Source organism: Seriola lalandi, unplaced genomic scaffold (assembly GCF_002814215.2).
Source record: "Seriola lalandi dorsalis isolate HSWRI2012SDOR001 ecotype SW California unplaced genomic scaffold, Sedor1 jcf7180002054582, whole genome shotgun sequence".
In the NCBI taxonomy this organism is placed as follows: Eukaryota; Metazoa; Chordata; class Actinopteri; order Carangiformes; family Carangidae; genus Seriola; species Seriola lalandi.
In genome coordinates this window covers 1,567,039-1,591,364 of record NW_019525135.1, presented here as the reverse complement: position 1 = coordinate 1,591,364, position 24,326 = coordinate 1,567,039, and the positions used below count along the sequence as shown (strand labels likewise).

Sequence of the window (24,326 nt, the reverse complement as noted above, 5' to 3'; positions counted from 1 at the left end):
TGTGACAGAAAACACTGTTGGGGAAAGAGAGATAGGGACAGAGAGTTAGAGAGCCCTTACTTTCGACGGGACCATGAGAAAGCTTCAAGAGATGGTAGTAAAATCACTATGAAATTGGGAGCCGTCTCAAGACTTGTACGTATCCTCGAAAGCTGACAGTAGAACAGAAACTACATATAAAAGTCTCATGGTCAGAGCACGGAGGGCAGTCAGCTATTTTGCATGAGAAGGGGCAAAGCTTTGTGTTACAGCACCACTACATTTTGCACAAATGCTGAATCACAGAGACTGAGGGTAAAGCAATGTGACTTGACACAGAAAGCGACAGAAAGACAGATGAGTCTAGAGGAAGATAGGGAAGCGAGACAGAGAACATGAGAGGAATAGTGGAGGATATACAAAAAAACAAAAAAAACAAACAAATATGTGCCAGGCTGCCTGCTAATTTCTGTTCTTCACAATGAAATAGTTTTTCAGGACTCCTAAATAAACAAAAAGTTGAATAAACTTCATGGTTCATTATAATTTTAATTTACCTTATAGGACTGTAAGATAATATATACAGGAGTTATAGGGAATAAAGAAACAGGGTACAAAACACAGAAAAGTGATGATTGAATGTTGCCCTTTTATATTCACTTCACGAACATCCCAACTATCCTACATTTCAGCTAATTGTATACATAAACACGGCACAGGAGAGCTACATGCTAACTACCTTTCTTATATGTAAAAAAAAAAAAAAAAAAAAACTCATGATATGCTTTTGATTAAACAATTGCCCAGGTGTCAGTTGAATGTGGGGGGGGTTCAACTCAATCACACATATAATTTGAAGAAACTTTGTTTTTTAAACATTGTTTTTAAGTGTCGAGATACTTCAGGGCAGTATGTCCTCTGAAAACTAGATTATTATGGGCGACATGCACATAGATGATTCAGTTTCAGAAACAAAGACGTCATTGCTCAACAATGTCTCTTAAAATTGCAGGTAAAATTTTAAATTCCAGGTTGGTGACAGGTTGGCCTTGAGAAGGTCACAATGAGCACAAGAGATTTTGGAACAAACAGGAGGATATCTGACTAAAGCTGTTTCATCAGTTCTCCTCACTAATACCAAAGTATTTTGCAGTATTAGAGGGAATAGCATCCCTGTTATTGGAATAAAATGCATTACTGCTCAGTACTACGTGTGGATACCCTGTACAACTAATCCTGTTTTATTTAGAAACAGTTTTTGACTGACAGAGGGACATGTGCAGATCTCATCTTATTTAGGTAAAATGAGGAAATGTCTGTTCTGTAAGACTTGACGATAATTCTGATTTATTTTTATTTTTTTATTTTATTTGTTATTAACTGTTTTTATTATTATTATTATTATTATTATTATTATTATTATTGTCAACAATGAGCTAATGGACACATGAATTTCCCCTAGGAGATAAATAAAGTATCTATCTATCTATCTAATATGGATTAAAAAGCAAACAAACACACACCAGGATTCAGTCTACACCCATGAGCCCACATTTGCACACACACATGCATATGCGCACACACACATGCATGTGCGCACACACACATACAGTGTACATCCAAAGGCACAAAGGTTACAAATACACAGAGGCACACTTTTTTTTCAGCAAATTGTGGCTTGCATGCTTGATTTCCCAATGCATTTAGCCCACTGCATCTATAACCCTAACATATGTAGCAGCTAATACAGTTAGAGCCCAGGTCTTTGCTTCCATGTCTGCTCACTTAATGATATTAGGGTTGATTCTATAGTTTGATCCAGCTATCAATGTCAATCATGTTAGCACTGCTCAAAGCAGCAAGCCCTTGAGGGGGATTGGCATTGGAGGGAGGGGGAAGAGAGAAGAAGAGCTGGCAGCTTTCTAATGCAATAGAGCTGCCAGATCTGAGAGCTTTTTATTACATTAATATGTTCCTGGATAATTCTATCTCATCTCCTAATATGACTTAGCCTAAAAACCCAATTAAAGTCTCATTTATCCGATAACCTCAATCAGAGATGGTGACATGAGGGCGTTCAGACAGCCATGTGCCGGTTGCTTGCTACCGCCTACAGAGGATTCTGTTTCTTCTCCAGCCACACAGCAAAGCATAATTGGAATGGTGAGTACGGCAGGCAGCATTCTCTTGCTGATATTGTCGCTACCACTTACACAAAAGCACACAGACAAAATGGGGGCGACATCCTGGGGATTGCTGTTATCAGATGCATGAGGAGGTGTTACACAGATCACTTCATTGACTTGAAGGGATATAATGAACTATGTAATACAGTGTGAGGATACAAACAATAATTGATGTAAGCTGGACATTATTAGGCTTTGTGATTAAGTCCAAAGGACCTTTATGTCAGCGTGTTTCTTCATGTAGATCTTGATTATTATAGCTTTAAGATTCCCATTCAGCAAACCCTGTGAAATCATGCCAGATTCAAATGCTCTGATCAATCCGCAAAACTTTATCCAAGGCAGATGGTGAGGGAGTTTAAGGATAGATCCTCTTCTCTACAAAATTGCTCACCAGTATTCTTTTCCAGTGGCATACACAGGTGTGCGCAGGAGGGCTGAGAGCTCTGTGTGGTGAAGTGCCCTTTTCTTAAAAATGATGTCTGTTCCCTGACTAAGAACTTGCATGTTTCATAGCAAAATCACAAACAGGATACTTGAGCTGTCCCAGTTTCCTTAAATGATCCCTTATGGTCAGCTTAAGCACTCTTCTAGTCAACCCAAGTGCTAGTGTGGTTGGCCCTAGTGGTTCTCCAGTCAGACCGAGTGCCCTCAGATTGTTTGGTTGGCCCAGGTACTCCCCAAGTGCTCTAATATTTAGCCCAACTGCCTCTGTGTTCAGGCAAAGGGTCTCCTAAGTGCCCTGCTGGCTGGCCCTAGAGTCCCTCTATTCAGCCTAGGTATGCTTCAGTAGGTTAGCCTTGCATTTGCCTTTGTGGGCAGCCCAACTGCCTAGATGATCAGCCAATAAGTGTCACTCAGATGCCTATCTGTCTGTCTGAGGTGTGACCCAAGAGTAACTCTGGTAAGGCCTCCTGGTTGGCAAAGTACCCTCTGGTAAGTTAAGGTGCTTGTAAAGTATGACTGTAGGGCAAAAAAAAATAAAAAAAAATAATGCACACTATGCTAAACCCTGTATGTGCTCAAGGTTTTATTTTGCTATTATTTTATTATTGCCCCTGTTCCTAACAGATCCGGTGTCTGCCACTATTTACTACTTACCAGAACTCAGTACACAGAACACTGACTATTGCAAATGAGTCAACAGTATTGAAAAAAAAAAATTGTTTCATTGATATCACTAGCATTACTATTCAGTGTTTCCCCTGTGGATTAGTGGGTGGGCCGCCCGGTAATAACGACCAAATGTCCGCAAATCCCCATCACCAACCCAGCGACAGTATTTGTGCTATCGATCCGAGCTGCTACTATTAAAGTGTCACAATTACTGCAGCTGCCTCACATTAAAATCCCTTCGTTGGTGAACTACTAAAAGACTTTTATTGTGACGCTGCTGAAACAAGTCCTTAGTCACAGAGTTTAGTAACAGTTCTAACTCATTGTGTGATAATAATTAGTCTAAATACAATATGGAGTTTATGCTCCATCTTTTTTGTCAGAGAACCAGATTTTAATATTGTAAGAGAAAAATGTTAGAAGAGGCTGCAGACGACATGTGCTTATTGCAATTTGGAAAAGCTCAAACCTCATCCATCAAGGTTTTACCCTCCCATTCCTGTTGTATGTAAAACCACTCATACCATGTCTGGACCACAGACTATGATCACACTTGCCCATATTACAGCACTCTTCATGTATCCTGATGTAATTTTGACATATAAAGGGAACTAGGTAAAAAGAAATTTGCTCCTCCTTCGCAGTCTGTGTGCAAAAATAACTGACAGAGGTCAGAGGCATTTTTACCAAGCCTCAATGAAGCTAAAAGACATGCCACACATGCACAAAACAACTTTGTGTAGTGTTGTGTAGAAGGGTTCCTGTACACACAGCCTGTCAAACCTGTCAGTTCCAACTTATGTCAGCTGAAAACAGGAACCTGAGGATCCTGTGGACATACCATTATCAAAAATGAATGATGTGTATACAATGAGGATTTTCAACCATTTGTCAGTCTTTGTCTTGTTAATTTTATTTTATTTTATTTGAATAAAATAACATTTCAAGAGTGACTGTTGTGAAATTTAAGTAAGATTTAGTGTTAATGTTCCTGTTTCCATGAATAGGAAAGTGGTCTCAGATGTTTGGACCCTACTCTATGTATTTATTAAGGGGGGGTTGAGTCTCTTAGCGTCACTGCTTGGATTCAGCCTTTTCTGCTAAATCTAACTGTATGTACATTTGTTAAAACGAGTCAGTTCCTTAAATGTAATCGTCTCTGACTGAAAATCCATAACTTAAATTTACCACAATGGCCAGCACTGTCTCTGAAGGTCAACCAAATAGAGCAGATGTTAGCATCATGAATTCATGGGCAAAAACACCAGGCGCAGGAGCTGAATCATACTCAGCTTTGTTAAAACCCTTAAGGAACATAATATGTGGACAGTAATGAAAGGTTTCTGTCTTATCTAAATCACTCTGAATTACCTTCTCATTGAAAAGTATCATACAAATAAATTATAAAATTTACTAAGAACATGTATAATCATAAATAATCAAACAGAAACAAAGACACTGAGAAATAAGAGCTTGAAATGACAGCAACGCAGCTTAGGACAGCAAATTATCAATAATGTCATTCAATTATTAAATTCAGTGGACTGGAACCAAACTCGATTTGTGTGTGAACAGGATTGTACAGAGGGTGCTCACGGCCTGAACAAAATTATTTGTTTTTGGTAGATAAAGTGCAATGCAATTTAACATAACAAATGTTCCTGGCTATCTGTGAAGTTTTTGTTGTAGGTCTGTCAGAGAAGAGTTCATTCAACTTAATGGTCAAGTGTGAGATGTTGGTATTGTTGCATGAGTGGTGAGAGGCTACTTAGAGCATTTATTTTGTTCAATGGCGTTGGGAAAAAAAATATACTGTATATGAATGGGTCAGCAAACTTACAATTAAAAAAAAAAGAAAAAGAAAATCGTTTTTAAGCCGTATGGGCTGTTCGGTGAATGTTTCACAGCAGGGAAACTCTTTGAGCTATGGTCCCTCTACAGGCAGGTGGCCTTGCTATCTCACTAGAGGACATTCACTGTGGGTCAGTTGCTTCGGCTGTCTCCAACTCGCTCTCAGACTGAAGTAGTGGGAATAAAGGAGTCATCTTAGTCTCCCAAGGGCCTTAAGTAGACTTACAGTTTTTACCTGGGCCTTCTGGTCAATCCCCTTCAGGGGCTATGTCTTTGAGTCAGCCTTCAATGGCTGAGAAAGCTAAGTTGTTCAAAGTGAGTGGTTCGGTGGTGCACAGTGGATTGCAGCTTGTCGTGTGGCGCATTAGGTGTTGACAGATGGGAGGGAGGGCACGGGACGCTGTGGGGAACCAATGATTTATGGCTGGGCCTGGGACATTTAACGGGGTGCAAGTACTGCGTCTGGAGGGACCATGATGCAAAGACAATTGGAAAAAAGAGAGAAATAAACAAAGAGAATAAGTAAAAAGAGAGAGGAGGCGCTGCAAATTTGATCACTAATCATTAAAGGAGGATCTTGATCAACTCTGGCATTAAATTACAAGGTAAATGGTAAATGGACTGCACTTATATAGCACTTTTCTAGTCTTATCGACCACTGAAAGTGCTTTACACTACAAGCCACATTCACTCATTCACACAGCGCTTTTTTCTACACATACAGCACTTTTCTACCATACAAACACATTCGCACACCAATATTACATCGGAAGCAATTTAGGGGTCCAGTTTCTTGTCAGAGAACACTATAACATGCGGACTGAGGAGGAGCCAGGAATTGAACCACTGACCTTCCTGATTAGTGGAAGACCCGTTTCACCTCCTGAGCCACAGCTGCCCTAAATTACTATCATGTGGTAAGATGTGCATGGTTGTTACAAGGAAATTGTGCACCTCTGTTAGAATAATCAGGAAACCTCTAGGGTTTAGAAGGTCAAATAAAAGCAAAGATACAAATTATTGATTGGGATTTTGTTCAATGTTATTTGCATTTAAACAACACTTGTGTAACCACCTGCTTGACCGAAAATAACATAAGGAAGAGAGAAAGTAAGCAACAAGCAAAAAAGAGAAAAAGAGTCAGAGACAGGCCAACATAGCACCAGGTTGGTTGATCCTCATGGCACACATCTCTACAGGTGTGCTGTATACGGCATATTAGTAATACCCCAAACCCTGCTGTGGTGTTAGTAATAATAATCTTTTTTAATATAATTTCACAGACTTCATTAATCTCCAAAAGTGAGAGCTAGTGTAAACTGTACATTTGTGTACTGTTGATTATTGTCAAAGGTATGAACTATAGTGTGCATCAGATCTTCAAATTTCAGATAATGGAAACTCACTACCTAAGCATTTTATTTTTAGTCTTACACTGGGAGCAATTAAAGAGAGTCAATTAGTGCGAACCAAGTTTGTATGACAGGAATGGCTCTGGCGAAAAAGCAGGATTTATGATTTGCCTTATGATGTAATTTCCGGGTTGACACAAAATTTGAATATACTTTTTGTATTTTTGTTTAATATAAAACATTGATGGGAAGAACTTGCAAACCAAATTGCTAGATGTCCGCTGCAGCATGAATTTCAGATGAAAAATGTGTCAAAAATAAAACAGGATCAATGAAATTTCAACAGAATAATCATAGTTCCTCCAAACCTATGTCAAGTGAAAACTTAGACATTTTACTTATGAGGAAAGCCTGCTGCTTGATTCTCTTCCTGCTATCCAGTGTAAGGTCTGCTTACTCTTCGTGGTTGTAGCTCTATAAAAAGTGATTTGAATACAGAGAAATTAATACTAAGAAAACACAACTACAACAAGAAATATGCTAAGGAAAAAAACAAAACCAAAACACACCTTTTCCCATCTTTTATTTTGTGTGTAAGCTTGTAACTGCGTTGACCTTTGAGTGGTGAGGTGACGTTATGTGTTAATTCTTTCAGGAACGACATGAGCCTTGTAAGAGACGTGTACATTGGATTGTCTAGATTCTCGGAAACCCAGGAGAACGACATGAAGGAAAAAAACGTAGGACAGGAAGATCGTGTACTGAGCTGTCTAGAATCAGTGGAGAAAAAAAATAAACAGTTGGACAAGTGACGCAGTGACATGAATAAAGAAATTGTCAACAGAGTTTGACTAACACCCTTCATGTGCGTCATAAGTATACTGTGTGAAAGTTTATTGAGTGATTTGCAAATTGACAATTTGCAAAACCATTGTTATGCTAGTAATTCTGGACTAATGCTACGCCGTCACTCTAGGCTACGGTTATACCATTAAGCTATCGTGTACATTTTGGAAGAGTTAACAGATTTTTTTTACCATTATCTCATCACTTGACAGCAACGCAAGCTAGTCCCAAAGGTGAAAAGACACAGATTGACATTGTGACCCAGTACCTATCAGTGCCATCATTCTTGATGCCCCCACACACCCAATTAGTCTCAGAAAACCCTGTCAAGGTAAATTCCGCCTCCTTGCATCTGTTACAGCTGTGCCCTTCAGCCACTTAAACGAGCTAAGGGACAGAGGAAGTATTGATCAGGTCTCTTTTGCTCTACTCTGTTCTTCAAATCCAGATTTTAGTGACACTGAGCTCATGTTGCACTGTAAAGCCAACAATGATACTCAGAACAGTAGCAGGCTTGTTTTATGTTTTGTTGTGCTTCCTTGGCAATGTCAGGTTGTGTTAGATATAAATTCTTTGTGCGGAGGATTGTAGACACTGAGGGGAGACAGTGTGGACTACTGCTGGCTCTGTGTGGTTTATCTATCCAGACTGACGCTTCCCATGCGAGACCATCTTGTCTCAGATGGGAAGAGGAGTTCAACACAACCTTAGGGCCTCATTCATTAGTGTTTATACACACAGATTTTTATCTCGGCTTCTTCCTAAACAAGAATTAAGACAAACTTTTTAGGGGTTCGTCGATATTTTCTAAAAACTCGTATATACCAATAGTAGATAGTGTCTTGAAAGTGAGGCGAAGAAAGTTACTGCCATTCATCATTGATGCAGCTCATCACAGATGTTTTAAAGCAGGCTTAAAGGCTGGATTTTCTGTTTTGTGAAGTTACAAAAAAACTGCCCCTTCCCCCACTATAGATCATTGTCCACACCTTCCTTTCCCTGTAAATGCTCTAAGTTCTGCATCTTTGTCTGTCCTCACTACGCCTCACTTTTATTCTTTGTCCTAACACCCTCATTTACACACTAAAGACAATGGCAGGTGACGAAAGGGGATGATATGATCTGGTGTAGACAACACAAGCACAAAGACACACGGACGTTTTACAGTATGTAATCAGTCAACCCCAACTGTTGATTAAGCATTCTACATGGCAACTCCCAGAGGAGCTGTGTGCGCAAGAAGGCCATCAGTCTCCCCCTAATGATCATCCTACCTCACAACCTCCGTTTAGTTTTATGTGCCACATCCAGCTAACAGTGAGATTAGTGCGCTCACTATCACACTCCCTAAATCCTTCTCTCTGCTGCTCGCAGTCCTGCCGAGTTGCCCCCTTTTCACCTGCCGTGGCTTCTGGCTATGGCTATATTCTGCCCAGGCTCCCTTGACCCAAGCTGGTAATGCATTACTCCCCAGATCAATTGATAGATTGGCCCTGTCGGAGCTGCCGTAACTAAATCAGCTGCTCCTGATGATTCAGCACCAGCCAGGGAGCCGGGCCTGCTGTCACCAATCACCAGATCACCAGCAGCTGAGACAGGTATGGACATTCTCCTGTCACTTGAACCTAATTTATTGCCAGCTACCACATTGATTAACCTTGTGCTGTGGTTCAGGCTTCCTATAAAAATTTGTGTGTTGGGAGGGGGAAGCGGGGTGTGACTGAATGAAGAAGGAGGAGGAAACATAAAGGCAACTGGATGTTTACATTACTTCAGTAAACTTTGAACAAAAGGACTTTCACTGCACAGTCAGGAGCAACTTTGTCAAAGTGGTGGCTGGTAGCATTTTGCTGCGAGTACACAATATTTCTAACTAATACATTTCACATTGAGTGGGAAGCTATTTCTGTTCTCTGTAGCTAGAATCTACTTCAATTACCAAAAATCTTTCATTATACATTTAATATATTATATTTTCTCACTATCTAGTTTTATGTTTGTATCTTCACAAAGATCTTTGGTTGAGTATTTACCTCTCAGAAATCCAAAATTTCATGCAGAATAGAGAAACAGGAAATATGCCACTTGTATATATCTCTCCCTTCACTCACTGGGTCTATTAGGAAGTACGGCAATGTCTAATAGATAGAATACTGAACCACTTTCCAGTGTATTCTTATTCCTGTTACCATTTCTTGTTATCAGTTGGGAATGCATGCTGTACATATTAGTAGAATTAAATTTATCACTAGCAATTAGCACTTGTGAATCCTTAGCATGGCTGTGGAAAAAAAAATCTAAATTTTGTTCCTGTTATATTGTGCAGTGACCAAAGGCATCACTATCTAAAATTGTACAACTTAAGTGTAAAAGCATTTTGAATTAAGGTCATATACAGTAGATATTCCTGTTTCTTAGAGACAAGTTGGAGTTGGGTTTAACAAAGCTTCAGTTTAAATGTATTTACATTTTTACAGTAATTTTAAGTATAACACACTTTATGAGCAAACTTGGTAGCAATATCCTCCATATTCTCTCTTGGTTGTTGATTTACCCTCATTGGGGATGCTGAGCTGAGAAGTGGAGGCATTTTGTTCTTTGTGTCTGTGATTTACTCTATGTTCTTTGCTAGGACAGCCAGGGGCTGTCAACAATCTCCCAGCTGTAGCCTCTAAAACACAACTCATGGGCCTAATGAACCAAGGCACAATTACTTTGCAAAAAGCTGCCATGCCTTAAGAGGGGAAAGGGCATCTGAGTGTTCATAAACACGCATATGATTTTAGCTTTTTCAAGAGCAAGTAAAAGGAATAAATCTCTGTGGATCTAACACCATAAATACGCAAACAATGGCTGCGCCATTCTTCTGAATGAAAGAACCACACCCACGTTTTATGCACAATACAAAGCTGCAGCAGCCCCTGCTTTCAGCATTTAACAACAATCAGTGGTTTTGCAGGCTAATCCTATCAATCCTCAATAAAACTAGATATGTGTCATATTTGGCTATGCTACTATGGCAACTAATACCAGGTTAATGATAATATTAAATATAATCAAAATGAAAAAAGTCAGTTATGCATGTTAGACACACACACACACACACATACACCCACACACCAAAGAAACTGGGTCTGCCGATGGAGGTACATAGTTATGTAGACACTTAAATATTTTCTGTGGGAGGTTTTGAGATCTTCATTATGAGTTCTCTTATCAATGATAACATAACATGACATGTTTTGTAGAAATTAAAAAGTATTACCATATCTATCTATCTATCTATCTATCGAAATATTGAAAAAATTGTAAAAGCTGAGCATCCTGACAACCCTTTGATTCTAAGCTGTAAAATTCAAGGACTAGTTTGCAGTAGAGCAGGATACCAAACCCCAAACACAACAACAGGAACAACAACAACATCAGAAAATTTAAACCAAAAAAACTAAACAAAAACAAACAAAAAGCACAACTTTGAGATCAAATGAAGGTCATTTCCCTGAGTCACAGAAACACACACATGCATACACAATGCAGAACTACTGCTAGCTGTTAATATTACATCACAGCCAGAGAGGGTTTCTTATATAATAAGGACCCTTGTCTAATGGCCCCCCATTGTTTCTAGACTACTTTATGAGCACTAATGCCACAACAAATATACAATACTAAACTGAAGATTACAGAGTATTGTATGGGGCCTTTTTCCAGCAGGAGAACTGATACTGTAAGAATCAATAGACAGCTGGCTTGCCAATTGCTCAGTGGCCACAAATGACACTTAATATATGCTGGATCGACCTTTAGTGCACAGTTTCAGCAGGTTGCACACTCAGGAAATCCAATGGATTAACATTAAGATTACATTTTGGTCATTAAAGAAAAGTAGAGACATATTGCATTATGCAGGGATAACTATTGTAGTTTATTTTAGGTTAGTAATATTTTTTATTTGAGAACTACTTTTAGAGCTGCATTCAGGCTGGCCTAGATCTTCCAAGTGGTGAATGAGGTGCTTAGGTGCTCCTTCCTTTGGTAAAAAATCCAAAAAAGTCCATTACAAAAACTCTGGTTCCATCCTGGAGACAGCAACAATACTGATGGTCCACTTCAGATCACCAATTCAATTCTACAATGGTGCAGGTTCACATTTTAAGACAAAGTAGTGGCTTACAAAACTAATGCTAGACATCTAAAAAGAATGGACAGGATAACAGCCTTATTAGAGAACACACTAAAGGGCCAATATTCTTTTATTTACCACCAGCTGCACAACTAAGGTAGTGTATTAACAACTCTTGAGCTAATTCTTCCACAGATGGCTATAGCCAGAAAGGCTACAGTGACCAATGTCAGTCCCAGTTTAGAAGAACACATTGGTACATTACAGTCATCTTGAACAGCCGAGGTACATTGGGGCATTTCTTTCAGTAAAGAGAGTTAAGAGGAACTCTCACTTTTCCCTCTACACCTTTCTTTCATTGTATGGTAATGAAGAAACGTGATATTCTTTATTATTACATGTGTAATTAATTCAGCAGTTACGGTTGGTCTGTATATCTGAAATTAAGGTTATGGCATATGACCATTTTGTTCCTAATCAGTTGTCATTAATCTGTTAATTAACACTGAGTGCACCACATGTGGCTATATTTGTGTCTCATAATATTTTAGTGTGTTTTAAGGTTAGCCATTTAGCCTTCATTATTCTCCTCTCTATTTTGTAACATATATATTCTGATCACATTTTATACAGGTACACGCTTCAAGAGGAACCTAACACCAGAGTGACTAGCAGTGTGTTACTGCCCTCTCTGTTTAAAAGCTTTCAAGCCTGTGGCTACACCCAGCATCATTGATGGGTGTGGTTGGGCACACTGTTTTATGTCATGGGATCCTTGAACACACCTGAACATCACTACAGCAAGGTGAGAAGTTAAACCTCTGGAGGTCAGCAAAAACCAAACTTTCAGCAGGTGTTACATTTCTCTTTAAGGTGCACACACATGACACATGAATATACAGTATATGTGTGTCAGCAAATATAATAATATGAGCTACGTATATGAGGACTGGGCACAATACAAATGGCGAGTGGGGAAGAAAGGGTGCTCCTTTTTTATAACTAAGCCACTGCCCATCAAAATGGCTGCGCACGTCTCTGTAGACAAATGAAGGAATGAGTCAAACACTTCAAACACATTTGGTTTTAAGATGATATAAGGAGATCAGACATTTAATAGATTTGACTTTGAAAGTTTCAGAAATCTTATGAGCTCCGGTTTAATGACACAATCATGAAGTCCTGCACAAAGAACTAAGTCATGTGTGCAAGGTCAGCGACAGAGTATCCAAGTCCCCTTCTATTTTCGCTTATGTAGACACAGCTCACAGCTCACTATGCACAAAACGGTAGGTAGAAGTAGAATATAAATCACACATGTGTCATGATTAATCACTGTCTTGGCCAGTCTCATAACCTTTAAACAGCTGTGCCAATCACAGAGGTGCATGAAGAAAATGGTTCACCAAATGTAGAGTAAAAGTCCAGACTGGCTTCTCAAAGAAGGAAGATGTTATTGTCGCCCAGGAGGTTTAGAGTTGCAACATGGAAACATATGCCTTCGCAAATATGTAGCCAACAAGAGCCCCTTTTTAACGTGAATTCACATTTCCAGAGGTACTGAAAGTCCCCTCATGTGTAATGTAGTGCCGTTTTAATTTTGCCTCATTGTGATCCACACAATAATTAATTCTAATAAGTACATTTTGCTGGTTGCCTTTAATTGTTTTAATGTCATTCGGCATCATTCTGTAGTTGTGTGGTTGTGTGCAGTTTTTGTCAAGCAGCTGTTGAACTGAAAATAGACTTGCTCCTCTGACATCTATTCTCAGCACATCACCAAAGTACCAACACCGCGGCTTTCACTGTCTCATCTACTCCCACCTCTGCACCTGTCGCACTACTCTAAGAACAAAATATCAAAGGGATCGACAAAGAGCTATTCAAGGTAAGGGAATTACCAACATGTTGTAACGTGGCTTGAACTACTCTTTGTATGGCCCATAAAAACATACGCCTGTATGTCAAACAAAACGACATAGTTCTGGTTGAGTAAGGCTGACGTAGCCTCATGAGAAGGCTGTTGCTTTGGGTGTAAGACTTGATGTTTGATGGAAGGTGAAAGAATAGCAATAAAGAGGTAAAAAAAAGACAAAATACATAACTGTAATCAGTGTTAAGTAGAAAAGTCAAAGCAGATCGGCAAAATGTGTTTCTGTTTCCTTGGTGTGTGTGCGGTCAAATAGGTGCACGCACAAATGAGCATGTGTGCAGCTGCAATTAGCTAATGAGTATTAAATTATCAGACAGGAAACTTACGTTGTTCATGTACTCGCTCAACAAGTCTTGAAGGGCCTGTCGAACGGCGTTGCACTCAGCCACGATGCGTTCACGCCGGTCGTCACGCGTGCATGAAGAGTCGGCCATTAGTGCGGCACCACTGATAATGCTCTCCAAGCGCTCCTCCAGAGAGGGTCGGAAACGAGCCTCACTGAACGTCAAAGGGTCCAGGATGATCTTGTTCTGTAGGTCAAAAAGACAGGTAGAAGGTCAGGAGAGTAAAACAGACAGAGGTGAACGGGGTGAGAAACTGTATCCTGTGACAACAATTAATCAGAGGCCTAGGTAAAATGCATAAGGTGATTTTAGATCATTTTCTGACACTATCCTGGTGGTGCAAAAAAGCATTTGCATGTAGGGATTGATTTCTAGAGCAGACTTATCACTTTAGGAGCCTGCCAACCAGCCAGTGTACTAGTGTACAGTTACATGGTTAAACTCTAATTAGAGCAGTAGCGCAAAGTGTTTTATTTCAAGTGAAGTGTTTTATTTCAAAGACAGTTGCACAAGATAAACATAAAATGACATGATTTGCACACAGATTTAAACAAAAATGATTACACGCATGAAAGCAAAAAGCACAGTACCAGGATACCATTAAAGTTTGCAACCATCTTAGAATTTTGCTTAGAAAAAAACTGTGTGAAATTTCAAGCTGTCTTTTCTCCCCAAATGGGATAAAGTTTTTTTTGTAATAAATCCCTTCATGAAGAAAATTAAAGTTAAACTCAAAAGGATCTTTGAGATTGCAAATAATCATTCTTTCTTAATCTTTTTTTTTTTTTCATGCAACAATATCTATCTCAGAAGTGCATGTAAATTCATAAAAGCGTTATATTTTCTTGAAGAACATAAAAAGCTTCCACTGGATTTTGATGCATTGGCAAACGTTGGCAAACGACAAATGTTTGTTTAAAATTCTATTAAGATGTATGAAAAACTGTTGCACTGAATGAGGCTAATTTGCTACAACAACAATCAGCTACCATGACCAGAGGCGCATAGAGACGGTCGAACACAGCTTGACTGAGGTAATAAATTTAAAAGGGCATGTTTAAGTATTGTAAGTATTTTAATTTAAAACATTCCAAAAATTAACTGAGATTATCAACAGAATGTGAAGAAATAAAGGATGTGACATTATGTCTAAGGCTTCTATGTATTGTGCTGTAGAGATATCTGCTTAAATTAGTATGCTAACCAGCTAGTCTTAGCCTGTCCTGTCTCGTTATACCACTTTGTACCTCAATGGGTCGTAGTGAGTCACTGTATCATTCAGTCTGCCCTCAGTCCAACTTCAGGATGAAGTAGTAGCAACTGTGAATACACTATAAACCTGTGTTGCAGCCATCGTCTCTTTGCAACATTCATGCTTTCCTCATGTTCAGGGGGGAGGGGGACCAACAAGAACATTTCCTTGTCTCTTACAATAGGGGTGGTCAAACTTTCTGGTAATATGCTGATGTGTGATACTCCACCAAAATCTCTCTGGATGTAAAACACCCAGCCCGGGCCCTTCGCTGCATGTTTCCAGTCACAAATGCCAAAAAAAAAAAAATTAAAAAAAAAACTTCTTTCTACTATGTCTGTCCTATTTAAATGTGCCTTTCACAGCAGCTTGTGTTATGATAGAGACAAGGTCAGGTTGGACTCTGTCTTGTGCCTCAGGTGCCCTCTGAGTTGCTGTTGATGTATTTTTGAGAATCCAGAAAGCATACTGTACATTGCTTTGACACAGACATACAAAGTCCTAATGAATTTATTTTGTAAGCAAGGCATGGTGATCCTGCATAGTGCAAAAAGCATTACTCAGAGGAAAAGACAGAAGAAATTAAAAAGCAGATGGTAGCAGCATATTCTGTATCTTTATATGACTGATAATAATTTGTTAGGTGCCATTATATTTTTCTCACAGAGATTCCCATTGCATCTAGGGACAAAAATACTTACATACTGTACTGTACATATGATTCTTACTGATAGGTATTATATACAGAGGAGCACAACAGGGCTAAGTTTAAACACATACAGTATATGCTTTTCTCCCTAGTCTTCTCCAGCAATAATGAATACCACGGTAATAAAGTAATTTATTTTAATGTTGCCCTATCTTGTTTTGTTCAATTTAGAGAGATAGGAATACCCATGGCTCAGTGAATAGAGACACCAATTCTTGAAGCAGAACAACATGTGCCTCGCAATTTTCTGCAAATGGGGTTTTATCATATCCCCTTTCCATCTATTCACTGGGGAACATTTACCTAATAGCAATTTGAGGTTAGTCTTTCCATCCTAAAGTTCAGCAAAACCAATTAAATCAAAAGCTTCTTTAGCTTCAGCGCCCAGACCCAACCAAAGTTGCATTCCAGTGTCGCCTGAGCCGCAAATACAACAAACATTCACTGATAACTCTGAGGGAAGAAGCTTCAAGTTGTGGCATGCACAGCTCTGTGGCATACATGAAGAGTGTGGCAAGCGTTGGGTAATAGAGCAAAGGTGCAGTGTTTGGTCTCTCCTCAGGCAGTCTGATCCTGGGGCAGGGTGACACACTGTCAAATGATGTATAATAACATAAGAGAGGGGAAGGACTGCACCAAGCATAACCTACTTTTTGTCTGCAGCTGGCAGGAAAGTGTGGTAAATAAAAGGCTTTGGAGTAAAAAAAAAAACTAAACAATGAAAATAAAGGTGGAAGGAATGGAGAGTTTGAGGGCTACAGACAATAAGTAAAAAACAAGATAAGAGAGAAGAAGGACAAAGGAAAAGAAATGCAAAAAGAGAAAAATAGATAAATATAAAACAGTATAAAAGGCTGAGGAAAAGACAGCCAATAGATGTTCAACATATAAAACAAGAAATCTGAATTACTAGACGTTTTTTGTTTCTGCCCTAAACTTTTTGGAAGCTGACCTACACCAAGGAAGATATCTAATAGTAAATGACCTTGTAAACTCATAGCATGGCTTACAAAGATATCAAGAATGTTCTTGTACCTGTACATTTCCTTAAGAATATTATGATGAAAGGCTAAGTCATGTATAATGCATAACCTTAATGTAGCTTGTTTCATGTAGGCTTTGAATGGGCTAGATGGGACAGGTTTTGAGTTTCTGGTAAAGCAATATTTTTTTTTCTTTGACAGAGCAGGACTAACTGCTTCCACTTCTATGCTTGGTGTTCAGATCCATCTCTGTTCTGGAGTCACAGTGAAATGTAGATTGATTTTCTAAACAAGCATATTTGGGCCTAATTCTAAGTGATGTATTTGTGCTTCTTATTTCACCAAGAAATACAGATAGTTGCTGTTATCACTCTGTGATGAACGGCCCTTCAAATCATATCTTTAGTTCACTGCCACAATGAAACAAAATATGAAATAATAGAAAAAAGCGTAACTATTATGAATGTTAAGAGTTCAGTTCCATTTACATAACTCAATGAAATCAATATGCCCCAGTGCTTCAAACCAAGAAGCTAATACAAGAAAATTAAATCGGTGGGTTGATGGTGAGTCAGATGGCTCAGAAGATTCTGAATGACCCAACACACATCCTGAGCCCAGAATTGGAGATGATGCCCTGAGATTGACAGTCCGAGATGCCAAATTGTAGATTCATCCCATCTTCCATCAAGATATTAAATAACAAAAAGTAGGGTTACAATACCCGGGATATCTGGGTTGTAACCATCACCAATGTGTTTTTTATTCTTATGTTTAAATCTGGTTTTATTAGAGGAGCTATCGTTTTCTATCACATGTTATTATCATACCTGGTTTTATTAACGAAATGGTGTTTTTATCACCTTGTCTCACATTCATCATGTGATTCTAGGCACGTTTCGTATAGGTCTGTATGTATGATTTATCTGCATTGCACATGTGCATTGTGATGCTGGGTTATGTGATGCAGTGGCTTGGAGCCCAAGGCGAGTTTCCCCTGTGGGACAATAAAGTATACCTTACATTATGGTCAGTGGCAGCAATTACTTATCATGTTTCTTTTCTCATTAGTGCCATTGCTTTCCATATTATGAGATACTCGTCTTATCATTGTAAAGAGCCAGTAATTGTGAGATAACTTCTAATTATGAGACATAAATGATAATTATATGGACGCCATAATGAGAACATTTTAAGGGAAGGCAACGCTTTCCCTTACAAAACCCAAAAGTTAGAAATGTTTTTGAAAATGTCAAAAAAAAAAAAAAAACATCTACCATCAGGTAGTTCCAATTAAGTTGATACACTTTGTAATGAAAAAAAGCATCCCCTTGTTGCTCGTCTTCCTTGTGATTCCCTGGATTGGCTTTCCTTATGTTGACATCTACATCTGAAATTAGAGCTTTAAGAAGGCAAAAAGGAACACAACAAAGCTCAATGCAATGCACATCTCAACATGGAAAGATGCAAAGAAGAAAAGAACATGAAGGGAAACTGAGAACCTTCCCTAAGGACACTACTCAATTGTTATTCCACACAAGATGTCTGGTAGCAATTATCACTGGGAGTTGGGAATAGGCAGAGTAGAAAGAGTAGCAAATGCTGGGTTGACAAAGGCTGGGAGGTTTTCAAGGTAATTGGCTATGGCTGAAGTCATCCTCCAAGAAGCTCACAAACGTGACTGATAGTGTCAGTTCCCTCCGTGTGTTTCACAGTGTTAAATTCATTCCTTGAGACTTTTGTTGTCTTTGAAGGTAATTATCAATTACTTTGTTGGTTGGTGTTTGCTTAAGGGCTTGAACTACCTAAGAGATAAAAAAAAATATGCTGTAACTCACTCAAAACCTATAAAATTCAAAGCTTCCTTACACGCCTAGTACACTGTATCCTAAGACAACCATATGTTTCAATATTACAACACATCACAGTGATTTTTCCTTTTCTTTGTGGCTCACTGATTCATAAATGCTCTGAACATACAATATATTCAATACTGTAAGACTAAAATTCTCCCCTTTAAACTCCATCAGGAATTTAGCTTTAACTTCTATCTCTCTTCAGAAGTTAACAGAGCAGAATCAGCTTGCTAACAGGCTTTCGGTGTATTGTTCAAAGATAATTCAGTAGAGCATATTTGCTCACACTGAATTTTGAAGCATTTCAATAAAGCATGTTAAAATCTTAAAGCACTTCAAAAGAGTAAATTTATCTTAGCATATTATTAGGTCAAATGTACAGCCATTTCTTGGCAAGGGTCATCTCCTAGCTTAAGATTTTATATGATTATATGGTTTAGAAAAATATGTACTGTAGTTTTATGATAAGGTTTTTGAAAACAGCAGACATATCTTTCCTGCAGGGTGATGAAAGAGATAAGTTTTTTTTTTTTTTTTTTACCCCTCAGTTTTAGGCCAAGCTTCAAGCCCATAATTCTATGTGAATGTACCATTTGATTTTGACAGTGTATCAGAGCCAGAGGCAAACTTATGTTTTCCCCACAAGGGGTGAGGTTATTAGTTTGACCCCACTTTGGGGCATCAACCAGTGAGACAGGGCGCATGTCACATCAACATATGTCAAATGTGCCTTCCGGGACTTTCCGATATTTGATGACAACTATTTTGTCTAAGGGGGAAGTTCAACAAAGTCTTGAACATACCACTCTATTGCCTCTGGTGGCCCTGTTCCAGGGTTCAGCCTGTTTGGTTGTGACTATTACACTGTTTGACAAAGCTCTGCCCACACTGGCCCAGGAGGGGCAGTAGTCATAACCCACTCTCTGATTGATTAAGCTAATGAAGAGCGCTTGGCTCAGGGTTAGGATTTGGCCTTCTATTGTCACACAGTGAAAGGCAAAAAAAACTGCTTTGAAAAGGCCAATTTGTGTGGGTGCAGTAAATAAGAGTGGATTAATACACTTACTTTAAACACATTAATTGTCGATAGGAAATAGGAAATAAGAGAAATCTACAAATGAGTGGGTGCATGTGAGTTCATTTACATGTGTGATCATGAGACTAATAACACTTAATCTTGGCACGCATAATAATATCCTCATGGCATGCGTTCAGCACAAGAATTCTGCTTAATGGAGCCTTGCAGTAGTTCAGGAAGGTACAGATGCTGTTTTATGGTCAACTTCATAGTTGTCCAATCATATTTCACCATGTTCTATCATGAGCATGAGGAGGTCCAAATAGACATTTGTCATTCATTCTCTTTGTATTCACCAATGGAGAATTCTGCATCGTCACTGCTACACCACTGCTTGCAACTCCCTGTACCTCCCCCAGCCTCATCTCAAAGTCTCAATCATCAGAATATCTATGTTGCCCAAATTTCCTTTCAAAACCAACAATCCAAAGTCACACTAGCAGCAACTGGCTCAAAGAGCTTTACTGGAAAGATACAGTGTCTGCAGAATGTCCCCAACCTCCCCCTCCAGGTTTTTGAATAATAACAGCAGCACTGATAAAGAATACACATCAGGACCAGGAGATGAGTGTACCTGTGTGCTCTATAATTCTGTGGCTTGTTTGTTGATCTCTTGTACCAACAAATTTTCCTACCTTATAATTACCCATCACTGTGATGGCCAGATTTTGGGCTAGTCATTAACATATGCACTAGCCTCTATATCGTGAGCATTGCTATTTCAGTTGAGGTTTTAGTGGATACACAACTTGAGTTTTTGGCTTTTGCTCTCAACACTGTACCATAACCACTGAATGCAAAAAAGTAATTTATGTACATATGCCCTGTCTGTGTAATAGTTTTTTTCATCCATCTATCCATTCATACACCAGGTAGACCTCCTGGAGTACACTGAATATTTCAAGGGTGAGCTTTCATCATGTATTTATATTGGAAAGTAAGGTAAACTAGGTAGTGCTGAATCTTTTATACGCAAAAACAGTAGGACATCTGAGCAAAGAGACCTCAATACATTTCATCTTTACAGGATATCATCTACTTAACTGCGCTGAATGTTTCATAAAATACTTGAGAGTGTTTAGGTAAAGAAGAAAACATTTTTGACAAAACACATGTGGACAGTACAAGTTGTTTCAGTAAGCCTCATGGGTCAACAGACTGCTTCAACAAATCCATGTTGAAGCATTTCAACAGCAGGTAGAGGAAAAGCTACAGTTGTATAAGCTATGATTAAAAATGTTTTTTTTTTGTTTTTTTTTATGGCAATAATTTTAATGAACGTGGGTCATTTCTTGATTAAAAAGTGAAAAACAGTCCCAAAAATTCATTTTTCATCAAAGCCCTAAATGAGATGGAACCTTGACTTCGTTTCGTTACAGGAGATGATCAACTGCGTGCACCCTGGGATTTGGAAGCTCATCTATTTGAAATTCACCTTTTGAGAACACAACTGGCATTTCCTGAAGGAAAACGTTATTTTGTCAAACTGAATTTTAACTTCAAAATGTGAAAAAAATAAAAATTTTTGTTAATAAGTAAATTTGTAATCAGACCAAAAACAGCCTAAAAATGATAGGAACCATGCGGCCATATGTAATTATCTTCAATCACAAAAAAAACATCATAGCGAGATTGCAATCAGACATTGTGGCGCAAAAATTGGAACCAACTGAACCATCAATTAGCTACCAACAGCGTCTTCTGTTGGAGTCCACCATATCTTTTTTTAACAAACAAAAGGCATTCACTCCTCTGTGACAGAGGTTTCCCATTTTCTATTACTTTGTCGGCTTTTTCCTTCCTTATTCTATTCTATTAAAGTCAGAAAAATGGTACAAAAGTCACTCACATCAAAACATCGCTTGTTTGATGCTTTAATCGTGCCCACTGCATGAACGACACTCACTGTCAATACATGTAACCGAAAAAAGTTCAAATGTACAGCAATTTTAATGCATAATGTCACATTAACATGAAATATGGTTAGAAATTAGCTTCATGCTGGGAAGAGGAGTCACATCATATCTTCATGCGTGATTAAAGCTCCAGGTAATTACTCATTCATTTCATCACGAGTCAACACCCATATACAATACTGCAACTGAACAGGACGCTTCAAGCACACAGTGTGATTAATGATAAATGCAGCGCTTGATAGCAAATCGCTTTACTGAAAGGTAGCACCAGTGACTGACCATTAGCCACTGTCCCAAGGCAGTTAAATGTCTGACGTGAGTGATGTTGGCAGTAAAATTATGATATGATATAGAATGTATATAACATATGCTAAGTGTAGAAATGTGTAGCTTTCAATTCAATTGAAAAAAAAAAATTCAAGCCCAGGATTAAAATTAAAAGCACTGATTTAACTCTTAATGCTAAAATATACACAGAGAAAACACAAATTCAGTATACTCTACACTGGCTTGACCTTGATGGAAATATAAAGCTTTACTTGTGGAAAAGATTTTCATGCCTGTAACTGTCTGCCTTTGGTCCTTAGGGGACTATATGAAATATTAAATTGAGTGGTATTGTCCTTTTTGTTGCAGCTACATGTTGTGTAGCAAACACACGTTGCTATGGAATGTAGCAAAATGTCCTGAATGGTAAATATAAGACACAAATATCACATTAAAAATCAAACAGTAACGCATTCTTAAATAATTAATCAAGAAAAGAAAAAGAAGGGCCAATTGGAGCAGAGAAAGGAAAAGACACATGAATTAGTAAAATAGTGTAACCAGCAGGAAATCAAGCTAAAAGCACAGTATTCCTAAAATAGTGAGTGCATGCCCCATTGAGTTCGCTGCGTCCGGTTTGAATACATTTTCACAATAAAACCTACAGCCATCCCTATAAAACGTGTGCACAGACACATGCTTGTTAAAGTTTAGTTGAAACATAAACAAAACTGGAATTACTGTATGCGTCTTAATTAGGATTGCACAAAGACAAAAGCTGTCCCACTGCCAGCAGGGACATATTCAGTCAACAACCCGACTCTACACACCAGATGACGCGAGTGTGTTTGTGGAATTACAGTATATGAATATTTTTGAGCAGTGTTGTTTATTTGGAAATTAGGGGAAATATGGGTGGAAAAAAACTGAGAAAACTAGACAAATCCACAGAAACAAGAAGAACCAAGACAAAACATACATCGTCGATTCCCAAAGTAAATATACCACTTTCGGGCAAACATTGAGAAGTGAGACAATTCCCAGTGGTCTGGACATCTTGATTAATGATTGAACTTGCATCCTGCTGGTTTAATTATGTCAGGTTTGAATGTGACCTGCCTCATGTTGGCTATACCTAAGGGGAGATATCAAGGTTTTGCATATAATCAACTTGATTGGGGAAAAGAAATAACAACTTTCGGTATAATCAACATTTTTACATAACATTAATAAAATTTAGTTCTCTGTGGGCAAACCTCCCTTAAAATATGCCTGAAACTCATTCAAATGCATGTTGTTTGAATGTTTTTATAATTTGAGCCGTCAACATTCCCTCTTCAGTAACAATATGCCTGTTTCATCGCAAGCGCAACACATTCCCCTGGGTTTGCACTACTTGACATCTCATTGCTTTCCCCATTTTTTGATACGTTTGCTCAAACAGTGTAACAGCGATAGCAGACACAACAACGCTCCAGTTCACAGCAGTTTCAATGGGAGTGCACTCATTTTTTAAAATTTTTTTGTTCCCTCTTCCTGGCTCAGACATAGGCCCTATCAGCCACGGCAGGTCTGGAAAAAGAACCAAAAAAGTGACTCCATCCATTGTCTGCATCGAGGTTCCGTTACCATGACAACCTCTGAAACATAATATCAGAAAAACAGTTTGATAAAGGCTGTTTTTCTTTTTCTTTCTCTCTTTTTTTTGTTGTTGTTATTTTTTCTGTTTTCCCAGGCACACTTTAGTACCCACTGAAGGTCACCTGTCTTTGAACAAATGAATGGCCATGCTATATGATGAGTAGCACACTGGGCCTGGAAAGGCAATCACCAAAACTATGTACTCCAAACTAATACAATCTTCAGCAGTGATGCTCAAGGTACTGAAGGTATGATATAGCTTGTACTCAGAACTGTGTAGGTTAAATTATGAGTGTGTGCCTGAATGTTTATTAATGTAGCAGATGCACATAGACAGAGTCATAAATCATACAGTACAGTAGCATAATAAGGCCAACAAGGCTCCTCGCCTGCCCAGGTAATGGTAGTTGGAGCAGTGCCCAGGCTCTCTGGCAGTAGACTGTGAATGTGGACCCACAGTAAGCTGCAGGGGAGATTTAGGTGGGGGTTGGGTTTTGGGTGGGAAACGGGGTTTGGCACAACACACTAGACAGTCCTCCAAATATTTCACTGTATAAGGGGGTGGCATGGGAATACTGGAAGTTTTCCTTTGACCCTTTGATCTCAGAAACATTGGACAAAAAAAATAAACATTTGTTTTAAAATGTTCTTTGTTATATATTTAATATTACAACAGTCCATATAACAGTCCTCGGTTTTTCCAACCAACATATTTGCTCAGAAAGACGTTTTTTTGTTTTATTAAATTAAGCATGATATTCTCAGTGGCCCAGTTTTTTTTTAGACAAAATTCCCCTCTGCTCCAAACAGACAAACTGCTCTTAAGGGTTGTGTTTTTTTTTCTTTCCTTGAGTTCCCCTGGAGTTAAAGCCATTAAGGCCAGTGAGCAAACTG

General features: G+C 38.6%; 1 protein-coding gene across 1 annotated transcript in view; it reads right to left on the bottom strand.

Moving 5' to 3' along the window:
• Window positions 1–24,326, bottom strand: part of ctnna2 (catenin (cadherin-associated protein), alpha 2) — a 310,610-nt gene that overhangs the window by 209,257 nt on the left and 77,027 nt on the right. The window contains exon 7 of the mRNA XM_023418417.2: window positions 13,713–13,916. Coding sequence (XP_023274185.1) covers window positions 13,713–13,916 — 204 coding nt within the window. The remainder of the gene's footprint in view (window positions 1–13,712; window positions 13,917–24,326) is intronic.